The following is a 22,328-nucleotide window of genomic DNA, read 5'->3' on the forward strand; positions in this document are numbered from 1 at the left end:
TGACTCTGCAAATGAGCAAGTCTTGGCGGAGAGTCATACGTCATCGATGCACAACTCTTTCCAGCGGTGTTCTGCTCGTCATCCCTAGTTATTTATAAATACATGTATACTGTTTATTTTTATATTAATTGTATATATAAATAAGCTTGAAATATTTTGTTTGAAATAATAAAACCACATATTGTCACATTTTATGAAAAAATCAGATATGATCATTTTGAACACTTAAATTGGTTTTTTGAGGCACGGCTGTCAACTTGAGAGTAGGGCATCAATGACGTTGCACCTTTTGGCAGGCTCTTACACGATCGCTTGCAGGAATTATTATTTTTTATTAAATCGCGTACGGAGACAATTTTTGATGTCCACGCGTATAAATTGGTGAAAGGTGATATTTTTTACTCTTCTTGATTATCAGTACAGTGAAAATCTCACGACTGCTTCCCTTTAATGTAGGTTTATGTCAAATTTACCATTTTACACAAAGAAAAAATAACTAAATAATCATGTCATTTAATAGGCGTTAGTTTTGGTAAAGAAATAGTCGTAGTCACTGTTCCAATAATATTATAAATCATAAGATTAATTTTATGTTTATATACAACCCGGTCAATTGACACACCTTCTTGAGATAATTTGATATTCGTTCTAAACGCACATGATATCAAATTTGTGTTTGTCTGTGAACGTGTGCGTGTTTGTGTGTATTTGTCTGTGTAGATGGTCACCAGAATCTCGATATCCTACCGATCTTCTGTATGCCTGAGTTACAATGAGGGAAAGCCGTCACGTGTGCTAACCCTATCCACTGTCAACTCATTGAATTTCATTGTTTAACTACAATTGCATACACTCATATCTCAGCTGTTTTGTACGATAACGGTCACTGTAAGGGCGTTTCCGCCTGGTAAAACTAGTTTCTCTTCGGTAGAATAAATGAATTGAACCACTATGAATTGCACTGTGAACTCGGGCAAAAGGGATATATATATATATATATATATATATATATACACATAATATATGTATTATATATATTATATGATAAATATGAAGAGTTTGTTTGCAAAAACCGATAAGTCCATATTTGCCAAATGGAGATATTTGCGATTAAAGGTCAAGAAAAATAAAGAGAATAATAAGAACATTTTTGCTTCTTTTGACCATAACTTCAAAAATATACCTTTATAATTATGTAGTGAACAGTATATCATTCAAAAGGTATTATTTTGTACTTTATGACAGAGATTGTACTTCAAAATCTTCAAAGATGGACTTAACGGTTTTTGCAAACAAACCCTTCATATATATATATATATATATATACATATATATATATATATATATACACACACACACACACACACATATATATATATATATATATATATATATATATATATATGATATATATATATCAACACTTGAGAAAGGGCGGCGAGACGCTCGAAAATTTGTGTGAAGAAATAAACCGTTGGTGAATACAGCATGAACTTTGTTGCAGCTTTGTTACTTATGACCGTGCACCTCAAAACGAACATAAAGTGGCACACACTGATTTTGCGTAAGGACTGAAAATAAGTGAAATGGGTCAACCTAGCCGAACTTGACTTTTTCATATTTTCTGAAAGAGCGGGTGTTTCTTTACATTATGCTAAAATGTGGTATCATAAAACGGGCAGGAAAGTGGGGCTTTTTTAGCAGTTTATCTCGAACATTTTTGGTAGAATAGTTTGATTAGGTGTGCCTTTATATAATCCCTTTTTCATTTCTGAAAAACCTTGTCCACACTCTCCACTTTCAACTCTAATAACTTTTGCAAGGATTGAGCTACTGCTTTGAAAGTTGGGATCAATTATGGAAAGAATGTGTTAATAAGGCACGCATGCTAAATTTCAGTTTAATCTGAAAATCTCTTCATTGTTGTTGCTCTGGTGGTTTACTTCCTGATTTTGTCCCATTCATCGCACAGCCAGCACGGTTTTGTAAAGATTAAGCGCTTGAATAGACACTGTACTTCAGAGCCTCTTTTCTCAGTTCACACTTTTCCTGAGTTTGTGCTTTCTTTCCAATATTTAGATAGGTAAGGAGAGTCCATTTCATTTGAGTTATACATCATTTCAAAGCTTAACGTCTGCTCTTTCAGAATCTGGTCTTAACTAAAAATTCATGTCTGGCGACTTGTTTTGTTTGCTTTGAGGTGCAGGGCCACATATATATATATATATATATATATATATATATATATATACATATACCGTATATCCCCCTCAAAAAAAAAAAATACAACGTAACCCATCGCAACGATAACTTGAAATATAGTGAATCAATCCAAGTACAATTCCAGGTATGAAGCTATAAGTTATAATCCACATCTTACAGAAAACCCCATCCGATTTGCTTCTGTGGTCATCAGAGAGAAATGAGGATCTTTGTAGAGCATGTCAAGAATCCCTTCCCTCCAATTTCTGTCCATTGTGTACACACATATGAAGTTCCAAGAGCATTCAAGTGCTTAACATGGAAGGAACAGACTTATGACATGGTTCACAACAATCTACTTTTCTCTGTGACCACTTAATCAAATTGAATAGGATTTACTGCAAAATATAGGTAAGATGTTCTTTTCTAACATGCAGAAGTAGCATCAAGGTTTAATCATTTTACAAAGTTAACAATGCAGAGATCCGGTTTTTATTTTTAGGGGGGACATTGGTATTCTATTTCTATACATATACATATACAATTATTATCATAAGTATACAAAACTTATTTTACTCGTGTGATTACTATTTCCCAAAGTAAAATTCCGTATCACGTTTAGATCTTTGAATGTGTGACTTGGTAACTCTCTACAACCATGATGACTCTCCATTGGTGTTTGACATAACGCCCAGATTTGCTCATGAGAATGGTCAATTCATGTTCAATCGTCATCTTCTGTTATTCTATCCACTATGTATTTACGGATGCCTACTTAGCGATCTAATCCTGCTAAGTTGTGCTTCTTCTTCTTCTTCTGGTTAAGTCTGCCTCCTTCAATAGCCTGAAGATTCTTGCAGACTGGTGCTATTTACATTATAATACAATTTATTTACAGATATTTACAAGCACATAGAAAATTTGACGAAAACAACTAGCCACTGTGATCAACCGTTAGACGGTTTCGAAATGATCCCACAGATGGCGCAGAAACAATGTTTGACGACAGGGAATTCCAGTTCCTTACAGTTCTTGGGAAGAACGAATGGCGATGCGATTCAGTTCTCGAATATGGTACCTGATAGGAGTGTGGTTGCGAGGCTCTCGTTAACTGAGTAGCCTGTTTGATAATATAGTCCTGTGCTGAAAGAGGAGTAAGATTATTGTGTATTTTGTACATCATAATTAGCCTGTCATTTTCTCTGCGCTGTTCCAGAGTGGTCCAATCAAGCTCTTGTAGCATTTTGGTGACACTTGAGGTGTTATGGTAGCGATTTAAAGTGAATCGCGCAGCTCTTCTCTGGACCATTTCCACTTGGTGGATTAGGTTCTTGGTGAATGGGTCCCAAACTGTAGAAGCATACTCAACAATTGGTCGAACCAACGTTTTGTAAGCTGTGGCTTTAACATCAGAAGATTTTATGCGAAGATTGCGTTTTAGAAATGCAAGCACGTTATTGGCTTTATTGACAATATTATTGATGTGTTGGGTCCACTTCAAATCAGAAGTAATGGTTACACCTAAGTACTTCACGGATTCAACAGATTCAAGAGGGGCGTTATTTAGATGATACACGTGTTGCACCTTACTTCTTTTCCTGGATATTGTCAAAACCTTGCACTTATCTGTGTTCAAATCCATCATCCATTTTTTCGCCCAGTCACCAATTTTGTTTAGGTCCTCTTGAAGATTTTGCGTATGATGTTGATTGTCGATGGTCATGTAAGAAATTGCATCATCGGCAAAAAGGCGAACCTTTGACGCGAGACCATCAGGTAAGTCATTGATGTAAAGCAGAAAGAGGCAAGGCCCAAGAACCGATCCCTGAGGCACTCCAGATCCTACCGCTACTGAAGAAGATTTAATACCATCCAAAACAACCCTCTGACTTCTTCCATTGAGAAAACTTTGAATCCATTTCAGATTTTTCCCCCTGATACCGTAGTAGTCCAGTTTACGTAAAAGCCGCTCATGTCCAACCTTGTCAAAAGCTTTTGAAAAATCCATGACTATAACATCCGTTTGACGACCTGCATCCAAGTTCCTTTGTAAATCGCTTGTGAAACCAAGTAATTGTTGTTCACATGACATGTTCTTACGGAAGCCATATTGTAGGGGAAAAATGATGTTATTTTCGTCCCCGTGCTTCATAATTTTGCTGGCTAAAACGTGTTCCATTAGTTTACAGCAAATACATGTCAGCGAAATTGGGCGGTAGTTTACAGGAGTAGATCGATTACCTTTCTTGTAGACTGGTACAACATTTGCTTCACGCCAATCATTTGGTATTTCACTTAATTCATATGACAACCGGAATATATTGCAAAGAATTGGAGCCAGAATTTTTGCCAGCTGCTTCAAGACTCGTGGAGTTATACCATCCGGTCCAGGGGCCTTGTATGTCTTCAAACCACAAAGCAACTTCTCTACACCCTTTGATGTAAACAAAATATCCTCCATTTCTTCAAAGTCTGAGGTTTCCGGTAGTAAGTCATTCGGTATGGGAGTTTCCTTGGTGAAAACACTTTTGAACTGTTGGTTCAATGCTTCAGCTTTTGCAATTGGATCAGTGATCGTAATACCATCACTTTTCAGTTCCCTTATTCCTGTATTATCAGTCCTGTTGTGTTTGATGAAGCCCCAAAATCTCTTCATACTCTCAAACTCTGTGGTATCTTCATCGATAGAAAAAAGAGATTCCACATAATTCCAATAAGCCCTCCTTAGCTCCTGTTGCAGTGATTTCTTAACTGCTTTCAACTCTTCCTCCAATTGAAAAGGGACTACCCCGTGGTTTCTCAATTTCATGTTCCGACATTTTTTGTTCAACCTATCTCTCCTTTTGATCAACCTTTTAATCTTGTTTGAAATCCAAGGTATGTCATTCTTTTTGGATGTCATCTTATGTGGAACAAACTCTGTCATTCCCTTCTCTATTCCATTCTTGAACATAACCCAAGCCTCATTCACTGAGCAAAAGTCAAGCTTATCTTCAATTTCCTTGCCTACACCTTGCATGAAATCAGCAAATTTCTCCCAATCCGCTTTGCTGTAGATGTTGATTTTCCTTCTTACTAGCTTCTCGCGAGTTGGACAACCAGCAATCGTGAGAATTGGGCAATCATGATCTGAAATGCCTGGTACAACTGAGACATCAGTGACTAACGTTGGATTATTTACTAGGAATAGATCGAGGACGTTTTCTTTCCTGGTTGTTTCCGTAACTACCTGCGTTAACCCATGGTCATCAAGCATAGAACCAAAAGCATGATGAAGTGCTGGGTGATGACATGCTTTCACCTGTCTGGTTTCCCAATCCCATCCAGGTAGGTTAAAATCACCTCCTATGACTACCATATGATCGCGATTCAATTTACACAGGGATCGTTGAAGCTCTGCAAGACTCTCTTCGTCATTTTCATGAGGCCTGTAGTACGCAGCTATATGAAGAGTCTTAGATCCCGCCATATTTAATTTACACCAGAGAATTTCACAATCTGTTTCAAGTTCGATTTCTCTTGTAGCTAGAAGTTCTCTCTTAGTAGCAATAAACACTCCACCATGAGGGTCATTAGGTCTATCTCTTCTCTCAATATGATACTGATCAGTTGGGAAAACCTCATTATTATTGACTGATGACGATAGCCATGATTCAGTACCAATGACAACTTCTGGATCATGTATTTGCGTCAGGAGATGGAAAGACTGCTTTTTGGCGCGAATACTTTGGCAGTTGACATTGAGGATCTTAATGGATCGGAAGTTAGACTTCCTAGGTCTTACAACTTTTCTACTGGGTGAAGACATATGAAGTGGTGAACCAATATCACTCTGTGTGAATGACGTATTACTGACATCATCTGCATTTTCTTCCTCCTCTTCTGAGCCCGAGTCGAGAGCATCAAAAGTGTTATCGCCAGACGAAAATCCCAAAATATCGCTACCAATCCCTGACGTCATACTCATTCCAATGTTATGCATTCCACACTTATTGCAAATCCATATAACGGAGCTATTCCCTAAATCTATATATTCATGGTAGTTTAGATTAATGCAATGCGGATGAAACCATAACTGGCAATTTCCCTCACACTGGATACCTCCTGTTTTCCCTGTAACTCCTTTTCCACATACGCCACATACATCTTTAACTTTCCCCATTTAAACTGCTAGTCTAGATATGAATAGGCCTATAGAATTCTACATGAAGAGAATATGGAAAGATCTTACTTGATGCATCCTGGCTTGACATGTGATCCAATGTTGATATGAATCTACAAACCACAAATCCCTCGATCTAGTAAATACAACCGATGAAATCCAATCGTTGTTTCCTTCCTTTAACTCTGGTGACGTCACAATTTAGGATCGCGTTGACATCCACAACTCCAATGATGTCACAATGAGCGTGCGTCACTGGTAAAGTGCGTAGTTGTAAAAATGCGCGAAAAGTTGGATGCGTTTCCTGGGAGTCAGAGAGCCCACACGCCTGTTACCAAGACTTCTGTGGAAAACAACGCTGTGATGACTTGAAAACCTGTCAAAAATTCCAAACTTAAATAGAGCAGGGAAAAGTTGAAAAACGATGATGAAACGGCAAAATGATGATCCGAAACAAAAATTGTCAAGCCCAGAAGATCCCTTGCACAAAACCCTTGAAGATGGTGTGTTTTGATAATCAGAAGCGTCCAGGAAAGTATGTGAAAAATCCGATTTCCAGGAGCTCCACCAATACACGTCCGAACTCAACGACTTCTGACTTCTGATTTCTGACTTCTGACTTCTGATTTCTGCTAATCCCAGGCGTGTCACCCTACCAAGATCATTAATCGATAGGACTAGTACTGTACAGGTACAATGTACAGTATAAAGCTGCCCCCCACCCCCCCCCCCCCCCCCCACGGAAAAACGCAGTAACTGACATTTTTATGAATGTTTACTTTTTTGCAAAAATGAATAGTTTACCCAATGCTCTCCAATGTTAATAGGTCAGTTTTGCACAAAAAAAAAATGAAAGTGACCAAAAATGCAATTTTTCACTTTTGCAAAAAGCAGTAACTGCATCCAGTTGATTCAACTTTGCAAGTTTCCCCACGGAAGAAAGCAGTAACTAACAAAGCCCACGGAAGAAAGCAGTAACTAACAATTTAGTCTAATCATTCAGACTCTGTATAGTCCTTCCTGTATATTTTTTCCCCTAATACCATTTATTTTTTCTACTATTTTTTTTTAACAATGTAAACAGCAGTTTCTTCCATAATTTAGGGGAGTAGTTATAAAAAAAAAAGATTGTTTCACCAGTAACTTGACACTGCCCGCAGGGAATCATATGACAAGTTGCAGAAAAAGCTTCTTTCTGGAGACTAGCAAACCTGGCAGACTCAGCGCGCTTAGAGTGTAGAATACGCGTGCAGCTAGCTGCATGCGCGTATTAAAATTCTGCAGCATACTGCACAGTAACTAGCTAAACACTGCATCACATCACAGTCATCACTTGCACAGTATTGCAGGTCTGGTACAGTCTGAGTGATCATGCCAGTGCTAACCATGCTGTCACACAGTTTCTGCGGTCCAGGCATGCCTGTAAATCTATCATGAATTGCAGAGGAAAAGTCATGGTAGCCATGGCTTTGGCCAGAACCAGAAAATCTAGGTGAGCTGAAAATATATTGTTCAAAGGGAGATGAGCACTAGTATTAATACACTAACGTTAGTCTAACGTTAAATGTAGGCCCTATAGGCCTAGGTCTACCGCGTACCAGATCTAACGTTACAGAGTAGATCTATTGTTAACTGTTTAGTGTTAGACAAAATGTCAGTAGGACCCCTAGGCCTAATCTAACGTAATAGATCTAGGTCTAGCACTAACATTGGGCATAGATCTGTAGTCTAGCTTAAGTGTAATGTCAGAGTTTGACTAGGATCTAAGACGAAGAGACTTGATATTTTATTGTCTAGTCCAGGGTCATGTGTCAGGGGCAAGGCCGGGCACTTCAAAGTTCAATTAGGGTTAACTATACACAGCCCAGTCGCCGCTGTACATACGTAGCGCGACAGGGCTGTACCAACGAAGCTCCAAACACGAAGAGGGTCCAACGATCGCATGCGATCGGATTGAATTTTGATACTTTAGATATTTTTTTTTTGCCACTTCAAACTCATCTGACGAACAAAATGATAATGAGACTTCATATCTATGCTATGAGTATTGAAATTTAGATTCAATAACTTACCTAAATTGATGGTTATATGCAGCATGTGTGAACGGTTCACGAACGGTACATCGTCTTTCACGCCAGGCCATTTCCAATACTGGAGTATTCGGGAGGTCACATGATCTGAATGCCCTTTCAAAAGGTCGCGCTGTCGACCGTGCTGCTACACCAACACGCAAGCAGCGCATCTCACGCACGCAAAAGATTTCCGCAGAGATCAAGGCGCCATTTTGAATTCTGCAACGATGAACCGCGACGGTGTTAGGGAATCCGCCAGAAAGTATCATTTTTTGGTTTCACGGACTTATCACGAGGGCTCTCAATGGTCTTACGAACCTTCTGTAATACAAGCATGCACTTAAGGTGAGTAACGTTTGGTAACGTGTACATTGTTTATAAAGAACGTATAAATTTTCATAAGTTTTGTAGTTGTGTTGTGGTTCCCCACTTTGAAGGTGCCCGCTCGCTGGTCAGACGCTGTATTCGCGTAGCGTATTAACAGCGTCTGGTCGGGCTAAATTAGGGTAGGCCTACATGTACTTTATTTTTACACTGAATGCCATTCAATCGACAAGACCTAGTCTAGGTCTAGCGTTCTAGATCTTATAGATCTAGACTAACCAGAAAGTAGAAGAACTTTATAACCTGGTGGTGGTAACAATTCTCCTCCTATGGTCATGTGACATGTGCAGTTACTGCTTTTTTCCATGGGGAAAACAGCAGACTCCTGGCCGTCTGCAGTTACTGCTTTTTTCCGTGGGGAAACTACCCAGAAACAAGGGTGAGCCACCGCAGTAACTGCATTTTCCTAAATAATATAAAAAAAATGGAAACAAATTTTTTTCCTAGGTATTGTTAGACAACTAGGTGTGGTGCATAATCATACCACAAAATTATTTTAGAATGTTTCTGTGTTTTTAAAGAATCTGCAAAAAACACAAAATCGCATTTATCTCAGCTCAGCAGTTATGCAGTTACTGCTTTCTTCCGTGGGGGGGGGGGGAGAGAAATGTACACACTGTGGTTGATGCCAATGGATATTGTGACGCAATGTCAAGTGCTATCAAGTACCACCAGTCAGTCCTGTGAAACACTATCAATAGATAATGAATTCTAAAAGAAAATACGGCACAAAACCACCTCCACCTGAAAAAGAAAAACAATGGATTTGAAGACTTGATGGGTTGGACGTTAGATACTAGTTTGACCTTTGCAAGTTAGGTTACATTTACTTCATAGAGAAACACCAGCAGGAAACGCATTTATGACCAGTTTTATTCATTTATTTGGTACGTATGCAAGTTCGTTGTCTCTGGGTTAACGATTAATCAAGGCGTGTTGAATAGCTCAGCATATGTCAACTGTGATTTGCATCATCGATCTCTCCAATATGCAAACGCTGTGTCATTTGACTTCTCATAACTTTACACGTTTAACATGCATGACACACATTCTAGGTAAAGTCGACTGAGGTCTTTTCTTATGATCAGCACACTGAACTGGACATCTCCGTGAGAAAATGCCCGTTGAAGAATATTCCAAAGGATCCAGACTTCTATAGAATATATTTGAAATCTTCACCAAGGTATCTTGAGGAAAGTTACAACTAATACTGATGATAAGAAAAATAACGAAAAGTCGCGATTTGGCTGGGGGAGAACTATACAGTATAATTTGATATACATTAAGAAATCTAGAGAAATCTGAACTACTTTTGTAATACCGAGTCAAAAGTGGGGTTCTGTTTGGGAACTTTTAAGAATGTTGTTATCGCGATGCCGTGTACCGACGTATTTCTGATCTCGTGTACGCGTAGTTTAACTTCAAAAACTATTCTAAAAATTGTGATCTTTCTGGTGTTCTATTTCCAAAATCTACAAGCACAAAAATAATATTTCATTAACACCTGAGATATGAGACATCTCTGCTGTGAATTGGCATAGCCTGGAGCTTACATGAGGTTATTACAAAGTTATTTCTCCTGAGCCTTCTGAGCAGATTTGGTGACTTTGCCACCAGAGCCGTCGTCCTTTTCCACAGCTTTAATCACGCCAACGGCTACAGTCTGCTTTATGTCGCGGACGGCGAAACGTCCCAGCGGCTGAAAGTCAGCGAAGAACTCCACGCTCATCGGCTTCTAGGACACGAATTTGACCAAGCAGGCATCACCACTCTTGACCATCTTTGGGTGGTCCTCCATTTTCTTCCCCGACCGCCGGTCGATTGTTTTTTCCCCGTTTACAGTGTCAAATTTACAGGCGATGTGGGCGATGTGGTAGTTGAGTACTGGAGAGTACCAGGCGTTGATCTCACCACGATGCTTCCTCACTGATCTGTATGCAGAGTGCGGAAGACAAATGTATATGTCTTGCTGGCGATGTCAATGATGACAGTGATTAATTGGTGAAGTCAGTTTCTGGCATTAAGCACAGAATGAGGTAGTGAAAATCAGATTTCGTTTTAAGACATTTTCTTTTCTTTCATTGTTTACTGTCATGAAGACAGCAGACAGGAGAGTATGAGAGTGCAGTATAAGAAAATAATTACATAGAAATGTAAGGGACACACTGTGATCGAAAGTGAACAAGCGTGGGTTAAACATTAGCCAGACACACATACACACACACACACACACACACACACACCACCTATCCATAAAGGCTATCTGTTTGTGGCTCGAGTGGGCAACTAAGATTAAAATCTTTGATTTAAGGCCACTCCCTTATATTTTTTCCTGAAAGATTCAAAGTATTTTGGCTTTTTAGATAAGATACAAAAGAGGGTGATTTTCATGTACTGTGGAAGAATTGGGGCATGTGGGAGGGTGGATCTCACAAACGTTTTAAAAACGCTTTTTTTTTCTTTAAACACTAATCCCCACACTGTTGCCATGCAAAGCTTCATCATTTCGTAGTATATTTAAAAAAAAATCACCTCTCCATCGTGGCGGTGCTTGGGGTCTGCATACTAGCTCGGTGAGAAACAGGAACTGTAATACCCGTCATACGAAGATATGGGATCGCGTTTACATACCTCATTACCTAATTCTTGATAAATAAGTGCAGCAGAAAATTCCGGTGCAATTATACATTTCTCTTTTTTTTTTCCTTTTTTTGTGGTGGGGGGAGAATAGGTGGGGTGTGAGGAAATGATATTCCATATGTAGAAAAGAATTGTAATCAGTCATCACATCATTTACTTCACACAGTTGAACGGCTAATACTACCAATGTTTGTATGGTAGTGACATATTTTATTATGAGAATGTTTAACTCCTTCACTTTCGCATACCTCTATATCAAATGAATGAAAAAAAAAAAACAATGCTGAGTCAGTGAAACAAAGAAACGACAACATCACCACAGACCCTCAAGGAAGATCACAGAATAATCAGAAAAAAGTACCTCTAGCACTTAGAAAGATGCAGCGAGAATGAGTATTTGTGTGTTTGTACTGTATTTTCTTTAATGCAGCTATCGATATGAATAAATTCATGTTTGTCATTCTGCTAATGGTATATTTTCTTTTTTGATGTTATGTTTATTTGTGCTTTCTTTTGCTTTATCTTGTTTTGTTTTTGTGGTGTTCAGGTTTTTTGTGGGTGCATGGGGGGAGGTGCGAAGCATTCTGTAGTGATGTAATAATGAAATGACTTATTATGTTTCTTTCGCATAACCATACACAAACTCCCACACAACAAAACACAACACAAAATGTAGAAAGTTCCAAGATAATGTTGTGATCTTGCCATGGCATCCACATGTCAATTTTCCTCTTACATCGCTATCACTATCACTACAGTATAGTAAAGCAAAATGACTTGGGAGTTTACAGCGTCCCTCATTTAGGTGACAAAGTCTCAAAACAAAAACTCAAAGTCGGACACTGCCCTCATTAATGTGTCCACTACAATTAACCTTCAGTAGCAACACATAATTAACCAACATATCCAATGATTCTATGTGGCTAAGATTAAATTGTGGCCAAAAAAACAGGAGGAAGACACCTGTTTAAAATTCAGCCATTTAAACGTCTTCATGTGTGTATAAATGCATACCAGAATGCAACGCATATAACATATACAAACAACATAAACAACAGCGAGTCTGTATCATGCAATGGCTCAATGGCGTCATTTTCTGTATAAAACACCACGTCATATATTAATGTGCAACATGAAACGCAGTCGCGCTGTGAAGCTCAATCAGAGAACTTTGTTCCTACATTAATGTAGCACGTAGTGTGCAAATATGTGCATTAAAGAGTAAATACGGATCCAAAAGAAAATAGTTAAAATTGTTCTGGAGTAATATGCACGTTCATAAAGGCTGAATATGAAATGACTATTTGATGAGGTAGAGATGATCTCAATATACATCGCTCCACATACTACATTCCGATTGTTACCGCCAGTAGTAGGATGTGCACACAGTCATAAATTCCACGCACTAAATACAGTATCTTCGTATCGGTATACCAAAGCAGTGCAACCACAATCCATTCATGAATTACGCAGAACCACCCAACCACAATGCAGCATAACGCGTAGCAGTTTATACACAATGTTGGTCTGCGTGCGTAAGAAGGAACTGATCAGTTGACGGACTGTTTACGTACGTGTTACCGATGTCAGCAGAAAGTCGAGGCCCTAGGTTGCACAGGGCAAATTAAAGATACTAATTTTGACAAATGAAAAAAGAAATCATCTTGTGATGAATAAATGCACCTACTGCACGAAGCTTCTTCTGCTGCAGTCAGTAGTGATTGCTTCAGTAGTCTACCTACACTTTACAGAAGGTAAGTGACGGTAACCTTTTTTATTTGTACTACATACTATAGACAAGGTGAAGATTTGTGTCGTTGCTAACACAATAGAACGTTTAGCCTGTTTGATGGCCATACATTATTATAAATAATATGTATAACGAGAGAGAAAATGGTGCTTATGTAGCTTTGGAATTATTATTCCCCTTACAAGTGTTCCTGTGCATGAGGTGGAAATGCGTGAATGCATTCTCTCTCTCTCTCTCTCTCTCTCTCTCTATGTGACCGTGCACCTCAAAACGAACATAAAGTCGCACACACTGATTTTGCGTGAGGACTGAAAATAAGTGAAATGGGTCAACCTAGCTGAACTTGACTTTTTCATATTTTCTGAAAGAGCGGGTGTTCCTTTACATTATGCTAAAATGTGGTATCATAAAACGGGCAGGAAAGTGTGTTTTTTTAGCAGTTTATCTCGAACATTTTTTGGTAGAATAGTGTGATTAGGTGTGTCTTTAGAATCCCTTTTTCATTTCTGAAAAAACTTGTCCACACTCTTCACTTTCAACTCTAATAACTTTTTAAAGGATAGTGCTACTGCTTTGAAAGTTGACAATGATTATGGACAGAATGTGTTAATGAGGCATATTTAATTTCAATTTAATCTGATAATCCCTTCATTGTTGTTACTCTGGTGGTTTACTTCCTGTTTTTTGTCCCATTCATCGCACAGCCAGCACGGTTTGGTAAAAGCGCTTGAATAGACACTGTACTTCAGAGCCTCTTTTCTCTGTTCACACTTTTCCTGATTTTGTGCTTTCTTTCCAATATTTAGATAGGTTAGGAGAGTCCATTTGATTTTAGTTATACATCATTTTAAAGCTTAAAGTCTGCTCTTTCAGAAAATGGTCTTAACTAAAAATTCATGTCTGGCGACTTTTTGTTTATTTTGAGGTGCAGGGTCACTATATATATATATATATATATATATATATATATATATATATGAAGGGTTTGTTTGCAAAAACCGATAAATCCATTTTTGAAGATTTTGAAGTACGATCTCTGTCATAAAGTACAAAATAATACCTTTTATGCTAGGAGTCCACTGGGACGGCGCCAGTTCGCGCCAGTTCGCGCCAAAGATTATGTGATTGGCGCGTAGTGGCTCGCTGTGGCGCCGAATTAATGTTCGCTCGGCATGTGTGTCGGTAAGTGGAATAAACTGGGTGTCATATGGCGTGCGCCAAATGCCACCTTCCTTGCTTCAAAATGGTGCGCCAGTTCGCGCCATTACACGGCCATTTGATTCCAAATTTCACCATGTTGGCGCTATTTGCGCCGATGGACGGCTACTTTGCGCCACTTGGTGATTAGTTTGTGCTAAAGGTCGCAAAATTGGTTTAAACTTGCCGCCACTTTGCGCTACTTGCCGACAATATAAATATCGGCCATCGACTACCTGGTTCAGAACCTCTTCAGCTGCTATATGAACAACACCTCTACTAAATATTTACAATTTCGATATGTCCGAGGCTTTTGATAATGTTGGAGTGATGACGCTGCTCCATCAGAAGATCGTGAGAGATGCTGAGGTGGCCACTGCCTATCAACTTATGGTGGCCAATCCTGAAGAAGAAGAGCCTCGCAAGAAGAAAAGGAAGCACACATGGTGGTTTAGACCCATGCTCCACCCACAGCTGAGGGCCGAACGTGGACAGTACCATACCCTCATGAATGAGCTGAGGGAGAATGACAAGAGGAAGTTCAAGAACTACACCAGGTTGTCCCAGAGATGTTTGATGAGCTATTGATCAGGCTTACACCCCACCTGCAGAAGAAGGACACCCACTTCAGGAAGGCCATTCCCCCTGGTCTCAAGTTGTGCGTCTTCCTGCGCCATCTCGCCACTGGGGCCACCTATGCCGAGCTGGGTTACAACTCCCGAGTGGGCAAGGAAACCATCCAGAAGTTTGTCCCTGATGTAGCTAGAGCGATAGTGGATGAGTATGCTGCAGAAGTCATCTCCCTCCCCACAACCAATGAAGGCTGGCTTGAGGTTGCAGGTGATTTTGAAGCCAGATGGAATCTTCCTCACTGTCTGGGAGCCTTGGATGGAAAGCACATCCGTATTCAGAAGCCCAACAACTCAGGCAGCCTTTACTTTAACTACAAGCAGTTCTTCTCGGTTGTCCTGATGGCTCTCGTAGATTCAAAATACCAGTTCCTGTGGATCGATGTGGGTGGGGTTGGCCATCAATCTGATGCCCAGATCTACAACAACAGTGAACTGAAGGAGTGCATTGATGCTGGCACTTTAGGCATCCCAGATCCAGCTCCTCTACCCCATGATGATGACGACCACCCTATGCCGTACTTTTTCGTGAGAGACGATGCCTTCGCCATGAGGACGTACATGATGAAACCCTATGGCGGTCGTAACCTTGACCAACAGCAGAAGATCTGCAACTACAGGCTGTCTAGGGCAAGGCGTGTTGTTGAAAACGCCTTTGGTATTCTGGCCTTGCGGTTCCAGTGCTTCCTTGGCCAGATGAGACAGGAACCAGACACAGTCCGCCTGCTCGTTGAAGCTGCCATCATGCTGCACAACCTCATCAGGAAGCGCTACCAGGCGCTGGACGTCCGCATGTTGGACCAGGAGGATGCCCAGCACAACCTCATCCCTGGAGCTTGGAGAACTGCCGCCATCACAGAGGATTTGGACAGGCCCATCAGGGGAAACAGGGACACTGAGCTTGCCAAACGCCAGAGGGATACGCTCAAGTATTACTTCAACAGTGCGGGAGCGATTGCATGGCAGGATAAGATGGTCTAGACAACATTTTGTACCATGGTAGTACTTTTGCACAGGAGTAAAGACTGTCTTAGAAAACATTGATTGTGATATTGTATTTCACTATGGACTGGTGTGATGCACTAGTCTGGTTATAGGTATTAATAAGGAATACCTGCACTCTGAATTCATTTTGACAGACAGTGCTAGAAATCATTCTTTTATTGCTCATGTCACATAAAATGACATTTTGGTACACATTGATGTTGTTGAGAACTAGAGAACATGTTAGATTTAAAGAAATGTCAAAATTATATAACCATGTTGGCAAAGTAGCAACACAGAAAAGCATATATGGGGCTGTATAATATTTGCCGAGTGGCGAACACAAAAAATAACGCCATGCTTTAACTTCGAATTCTACAAATATTCAGCACATTTTAGTTGAATTATTTTCATAGAACAGCATTGAAATAAGATGCTTTTAGGAGGGAAGCAAACAGATGGGAACTCTATTGAAAGATTTTTCACCCATTACCGTGATACTCCAGATTACCTTTAACATAGTGTTCTTTGTCATATTGTATTGTATGAAAATTTTTGTCATATTGAATTGTGTTATGAAAAACTTAGCTTTATTACATTGCAATAAAGCCCAACACTCATTACAATTATTTCTTTGTGTCAATATGTTCTATGAATGATAAAGGTCTAGTGCTGACATGTTATTTGTAGAAAGTAAAATTTATCCATGTTTAGCAGTTAAAAAATAGAATGTATATCAAATATTCCTAAACTACTAAAATACCTTTGCTGTTTTGGTAAATTATCAAATAGCAAAAGTAAATAGTAATTTAAGGAAAAATACATGCATTAATATTTGGCAGTATTTTAGTATTTCACTGTTAAACATTTACTTAGCCATTCTACCAAATGGCCCCCTTACAATATATTATTCATGACAACTTTGTAACAAGACAATAATAAATCACAAATTACAATTTCATGGAATTTTATTGACATAAGGAAAATATGCATACATCACAAACAAAAACAATCATCCAACTGTCCAATAATATCCATAAACATATTAAAGCTTCATGAAAAGTGTCAACCATAGTAAAAACACAATGCTCATTAAGTGTCAAAAATAGTGACAAACGCAATGCTCCATAACCGTCAATAAAAACACTGCTATTCCTGTTCTATAAGTCCTTACTGGAGGGTTCTGCCTGTGTGGCTGTGTACTCTACTAAACTTATATACAACACCTTTATAACAAGACAACAATAAATCACAAATGACATTTTTTATGGAATTTTCATGACATAAGGAAATATGCATACGTCACAAACAAAAACAATCATCCAACTGTCCAATAATATCCATAAACATATTAAAGCTCCATGAAAAAGTGTCAACTATAGTAAAAACACAATGCTCATTAAATGTAAAAATTGTGACAAACGCAATGCTAATCAACCGTTAATAAAAACACTGCTATTCCTGTTCTATAAATCCTTACAGGAGGGTTCTGCCCGTGTGGCTGTGTACTCTACTAAACTTATATACAACACCTTTATAACATGACAACAATAAATCACAAATTGAAAATTATACGAAATCTTGTAGAAATTGTGAAGGAAAAACAGGAAGGACAAACGTCTACAGAGGTGTTGTCGAGTCGAATACAGAAAGTTAAATGTGAGAAAGTCCTGCGATGCAGTCATGCTTTCATAGGCGGCAAGTGGCGCCGAATGGCGGAAACCAAGTGGTATTTGGCGGAAACCAAGTGGTATTTGGCGCGAAATAGTCACCAGTCAGATGTTTTTTGGCTCGCGCCACTGTTGATTTGGAGCGCTTTGGCGCGCACTATCCGCCTCTGTGGCGGCAAGTGGCCCCACGTGGCGCAAAATCTCGTTGGCGCAACTTGGCGCGCGCCATTACATTCCAGTGGATTCCAATAGGCGGATTGTTTGCGACATTTGGTGCCACTTGGTGGACACTTCGCGCTGAAAGTGGCGCGACGAAGATTTCAAACATTTTGAAATTTTCTTGCCGCTAAATTCAATTTTTGCCGCCGTTACGGGCCACCGCGCGCCAGTTGGGAGGCAGTTTGAGCCACTGCACGCCACTAAGCACCTTATTGACGACAATAGGCGCCACGGCAAATTGCACTGGCGCGAACTGGCGCGAACTGGCGCCGGCCCAGTGGACTCCTAGCATAAAATGATATATTGGTCACTACATATAAAGGTACATTTTTGAAGTTATGGTCAACAGAAGCAACATTTTTCATATTATTCTCTTTATTTTTCTTGGCCTTTAATCGCAAATATCTCCATTTGGCAAATATGGACTTATCGGTTTTTGCAAACAAACTCTTCATATATATATATATATATATATATATATACATATATGTATGTATCTATTTATACATATATATATATATATATATATATACATGTATAACACTCATATGTCATATCTTCTTGGAGACATATAAAAATTATAGAAATTATGAGAATTACATAAAACCAGAATAATGGGGAAACTGAGGTGAGACATTCAATTTCTAAAACTTTAGCTCTACAACGTTAACAGCGGGTTCACTTGGTAATGCAACAATCCGTCATATTTTGGTCTGTGTCAACTGATGGTGGTAGTAGAAACAAACATCATTGACTATATTGTTACCAAACAAAAATTAAAGATAGAAATTATACCATTGGTACGTAACATCTTCGAGAATAACAGACTGACGTCTTGAAAAGGTTTGATGGAGGGAGAGCTGAAGCATAAATCAGAACAATCTGACTCTAAATTTGGGGAGATTTGAATCATCGGTTAAAGTTTGTTATCATTGTCAGTATTAGCCTTATTTTATCTCTAAATACAAACCGAAAGTTGTTATGAATATGAACCTGTCAATCTAACGTGACAACAACGAATTTCGGTAACCGGTATTTGCTTCACAAAGACAAATTATCTTTATACGTCATACAATGTTTCAAACGCACAAACAATTTTACACCCATTCTGCACAAATGTGACCGTAACGCAGTACGTGCAAAACTCTTCTTTCCCGTAGGCTGATTGAGCAGTGATTCCGTGGTTTGTACGCCCAAATTCATCTAAAAACACGAATGTATGTTTCTTGTTTGGTTTCAGAATTCTGTCGATGATCATTGTTTCTAATTTCTAGGAAAAGTATAGTGTAGTTGATATAAGTGCATATTTAATTTCGTGTTCTGTTAAAAGGTATTGTGTTTCAGTTATGACGGTACGTGGATTGGAATAAATCTGAAAATGTTGTAAAATTCCTTTGATACAATTTAATTCTGTTGTCAGCTGAGTAAGTTTCCAGTCTGCATATTACACATGATATCAACGCCTTCCTTAAAAAAAAGTATGTAAACATTTATAAGGATTGTTCCTATCAAAATTGCATAACGTACAATGCGGATGTGCTCATGTGCTTTGTGCAAAGGTTGTAGGCCCTTACTGAATGCGCTCCACACAGGAACAAGATAGAGCAGTTTTTGTGGTGGAACGAGGGAGTCGTGTTCGCATGTTTTGCCAAGTACATACTGTAGTACAAAACGTTGTTACATACTTTCGGGCTCTAAAATACACAAAAACTTTGATCCGACATGTCGCTGAAATGTATGCTTTGAAAACGGGTAAAAACGACATAATAAGTAAGGTTGGATCTATGCAGTCTTGCAAAACGTGCTTGTGCGGGGTAACATTAGTCATCCTGAGTTGAAGGATTTGTAAATTTATTGACAAAATATAAAGAATATGTCGAATACAGATTTTTTTTTTTAAAAGTTGTCTCAAATTTCACAGAGTTCGTTAGATATGATATCATGGTGATCTTCTTGTGCAAGTTGGAAGGATAAGTCATTATTTTTTTATGAATTATTTCCCTCTTAAGCTGCTTACATGAACAATAATGTAAACCAAAAATTAGGATCTATCCGTAAGATTTAGATTCTATTTTGTTTTGCTTCTTGAGATTACCACTGAAGCTCAACCTTACAAAGGGCTGCTAAACGTTGAGGGTGTGCTTCCTAACACCCTAAAACTTTTTTTTAGTCTGCATGTGAAAAAACAAAAATATTCAACATAATCCAGAATAACAAATGAGAGGGGGAATCACAACACCAATTCTTTTCCCCATTTAAAGGTTAAGTTCTTAGATAACTATTTATATCGTGTGTTATATAATTTTTATTACATCAAGCTAAGTTTATCTCTAAATTGGTCAGATTCATGGGTTTATTCTCAAAGTTCTGCTGCAATATGCGATGTTCCTAAGAATAGCATGAATTAATGCGAAAACACCTTATACGATGTTGCGGTAATCTATGTATAAAACGAGCACATGGATTTTTTTTAAATCCATTTTTATGTCTCATGGCTCGCAGAGAGTGATAGTAATGTATTATTCGCTTGTGTATGTAGCTTATAATAACAAATGAAAACAACAACAACATCAAAGAAATAGACTGTCATAGTAAACCAAAAAATCATGTACCAATCTCTGATGAGATGATAGGGACGACAGAACCGGGCTGTATCTGATAAAACAAGAAGCATCATGGAAGTAGGTGTATTTTTAAGTGTGTGTGTGTGTGTGTGTGTGTGTGTATGTGTGTGTGTGTCTAGGAATAGCGTGAATGTAGTACATTTTGTACATCAAGTTAGAAAGTTTGAAATTGTGATGCTCTCTCTCAAAAATATTAGTTACTCGAGAGTGAGAGTATAAAACAATGTTACGACCAAAATCACTCTGAGAATGATCGCACAAAAGAAACCATCAACTAATGTTCAGGCGGTTTATTAACAGTGATATTGTGGGTACAGACTCGTAATCGGTTTTCACATCAGTACAATAATGATCAATAGAAACAATTACAAATCGGTAATGGAATCACTTACATATTTTGTTATCAAGTAATCCTTTGAAAATGTTCAGATACGATGTGTGATGCACCGATGAATGATCCTTGACGCACCAATGAATGATTCCTCCGACGTAATTCCAGAGGCACAGGTTGCATTAATCCACAATATAAATCCGGGGTAAAGTCCACGATATATGTCCACGGCGAAACGTGCAGAATCCAAATGTTATGACGACCACGTCCAGTTGATGCGTTGAATGATGGTTTACTTTATAATGTCCAGCAAGGAATCCAGCCCGTCACAGCTTTGCCGTAATAATGTCCGTTGACACTAAAATATGGAGTCTATCTCCAACGTAGGCAAATTAATTCTCTGCAGGCAAAATGTCTCCCAGGCCTTATCTTCACAAACATAACAGGTCAGCAGGTAACACAGGACTGACTATAACAAGTCGCTTCAGAGCCAGAAGTGACGTAACTCTCAGAGCAGAGGTGTTGGGTACTCTGCCTACTGCAGAATTTCTCCAGCTTATATACTATCCATTCACCCCTTTCTAGTACATTCTGTAATTTTCTCCAACCTGGGGCCACATACCTGAACATACTAGCAAGTCCAAATTCCAGGGATCCTGGATGACTCACTGCCTAACTATGTGCATAACATCATTGCCAAAATTAACTACCAATCACATTTGGTTACAAGGGCAGTGCCTCACTCAGCCAGCACTTCCTAGAATTTTCTGGAATGGGTTAAATCATTCTAGATTGAGTGAGCTATAATGTATTTCCCGTCACATGCATACATGTACTGTAGCTACATTGCATACCATGTAGAAAATTCTCCACTGATCTGGTCAGCCTGTATGTACTATATCTAATATCATATAGAATGTTCTCCATTAATCTGGTCTACCTGTGTACATACACATTAAACAACCATGCATACAGCCTTGATACAGTCATGTACATAACTACTTGTGTGTACATTTGTGACACCATCCCCCATGGGAAAAAGAAAGCCTTGCCGTAGCAAGGGTTTCTTTTACCTTCACAATTTCTCATTGTTATTTACAACGAATGTGAGGTAAAATCCAAATCAAGCAACAATAATCATATGCTATCACATGTCTTTTGAATAGCTTCATTAATTCCATGTTCTCTGTTCATGGATACCATTTACATTGATATTGCTTGGATTTTCAGAACTTATACAATCATGTCAAACTGTTTTGCATACATTAATAAATATGCTAAACACATACAGTACACTGTATAGTGATATGCGGTGAAAACTTTTCACCCTTGAATTCTACTGTGCTATTTACTACCTATGTCACACCAACTGACTTTCCGTCATAGCACTCTTTCAACATGTTGACATGACACATTCTCTGTTCTTTAGCATCAGTCTGGCGTACTGATCACATAGTTCACATC

The 22,328-nt window shown here is 38.7% G+C and overlaps 1 protein-coding gene across 1 annotated transcript; it reads left to right on the plus strand.

Annotated features, from left to right (window-relative positions):
* Positions 1 to 15,600: 15,600 nt before the first annotated feature.
* On the plus strand, positions 15,601 to 17,715 carry LOC140240165 (uncharacterized). Its single transcript, XM_072319968.1, has 2 exons — positions 15,601 to 15,893; positions 17,679 to 17,715. The coding sequence occupies exons 1-2, from the start codon at positions 15,601 to 15,603 to the stop codon at positions 17,713 to 17,715; spliced, it is 330 nt and encodes a 109-aa protein (XP_072176069.1).
* The last annotated feature ends 4,613 nt before the right edge of the window (positions 17,716 to 22,328 follow it).

Source organism: Diadema setosum, chromosome 16, assembly GCF_964275005.1.
Source record: "Diadema setosum chromosome 16, eeDiaSeto1, whole genome shotgun sequence".
In the NCBI taxonomy this organism is placed as follows: domain Eukaryota; kingdom Metazoa; phylum Echinodermata; class Echinoidea; order Diadematoida; family Diadematidae; genus Diadema; species Diadema setosum.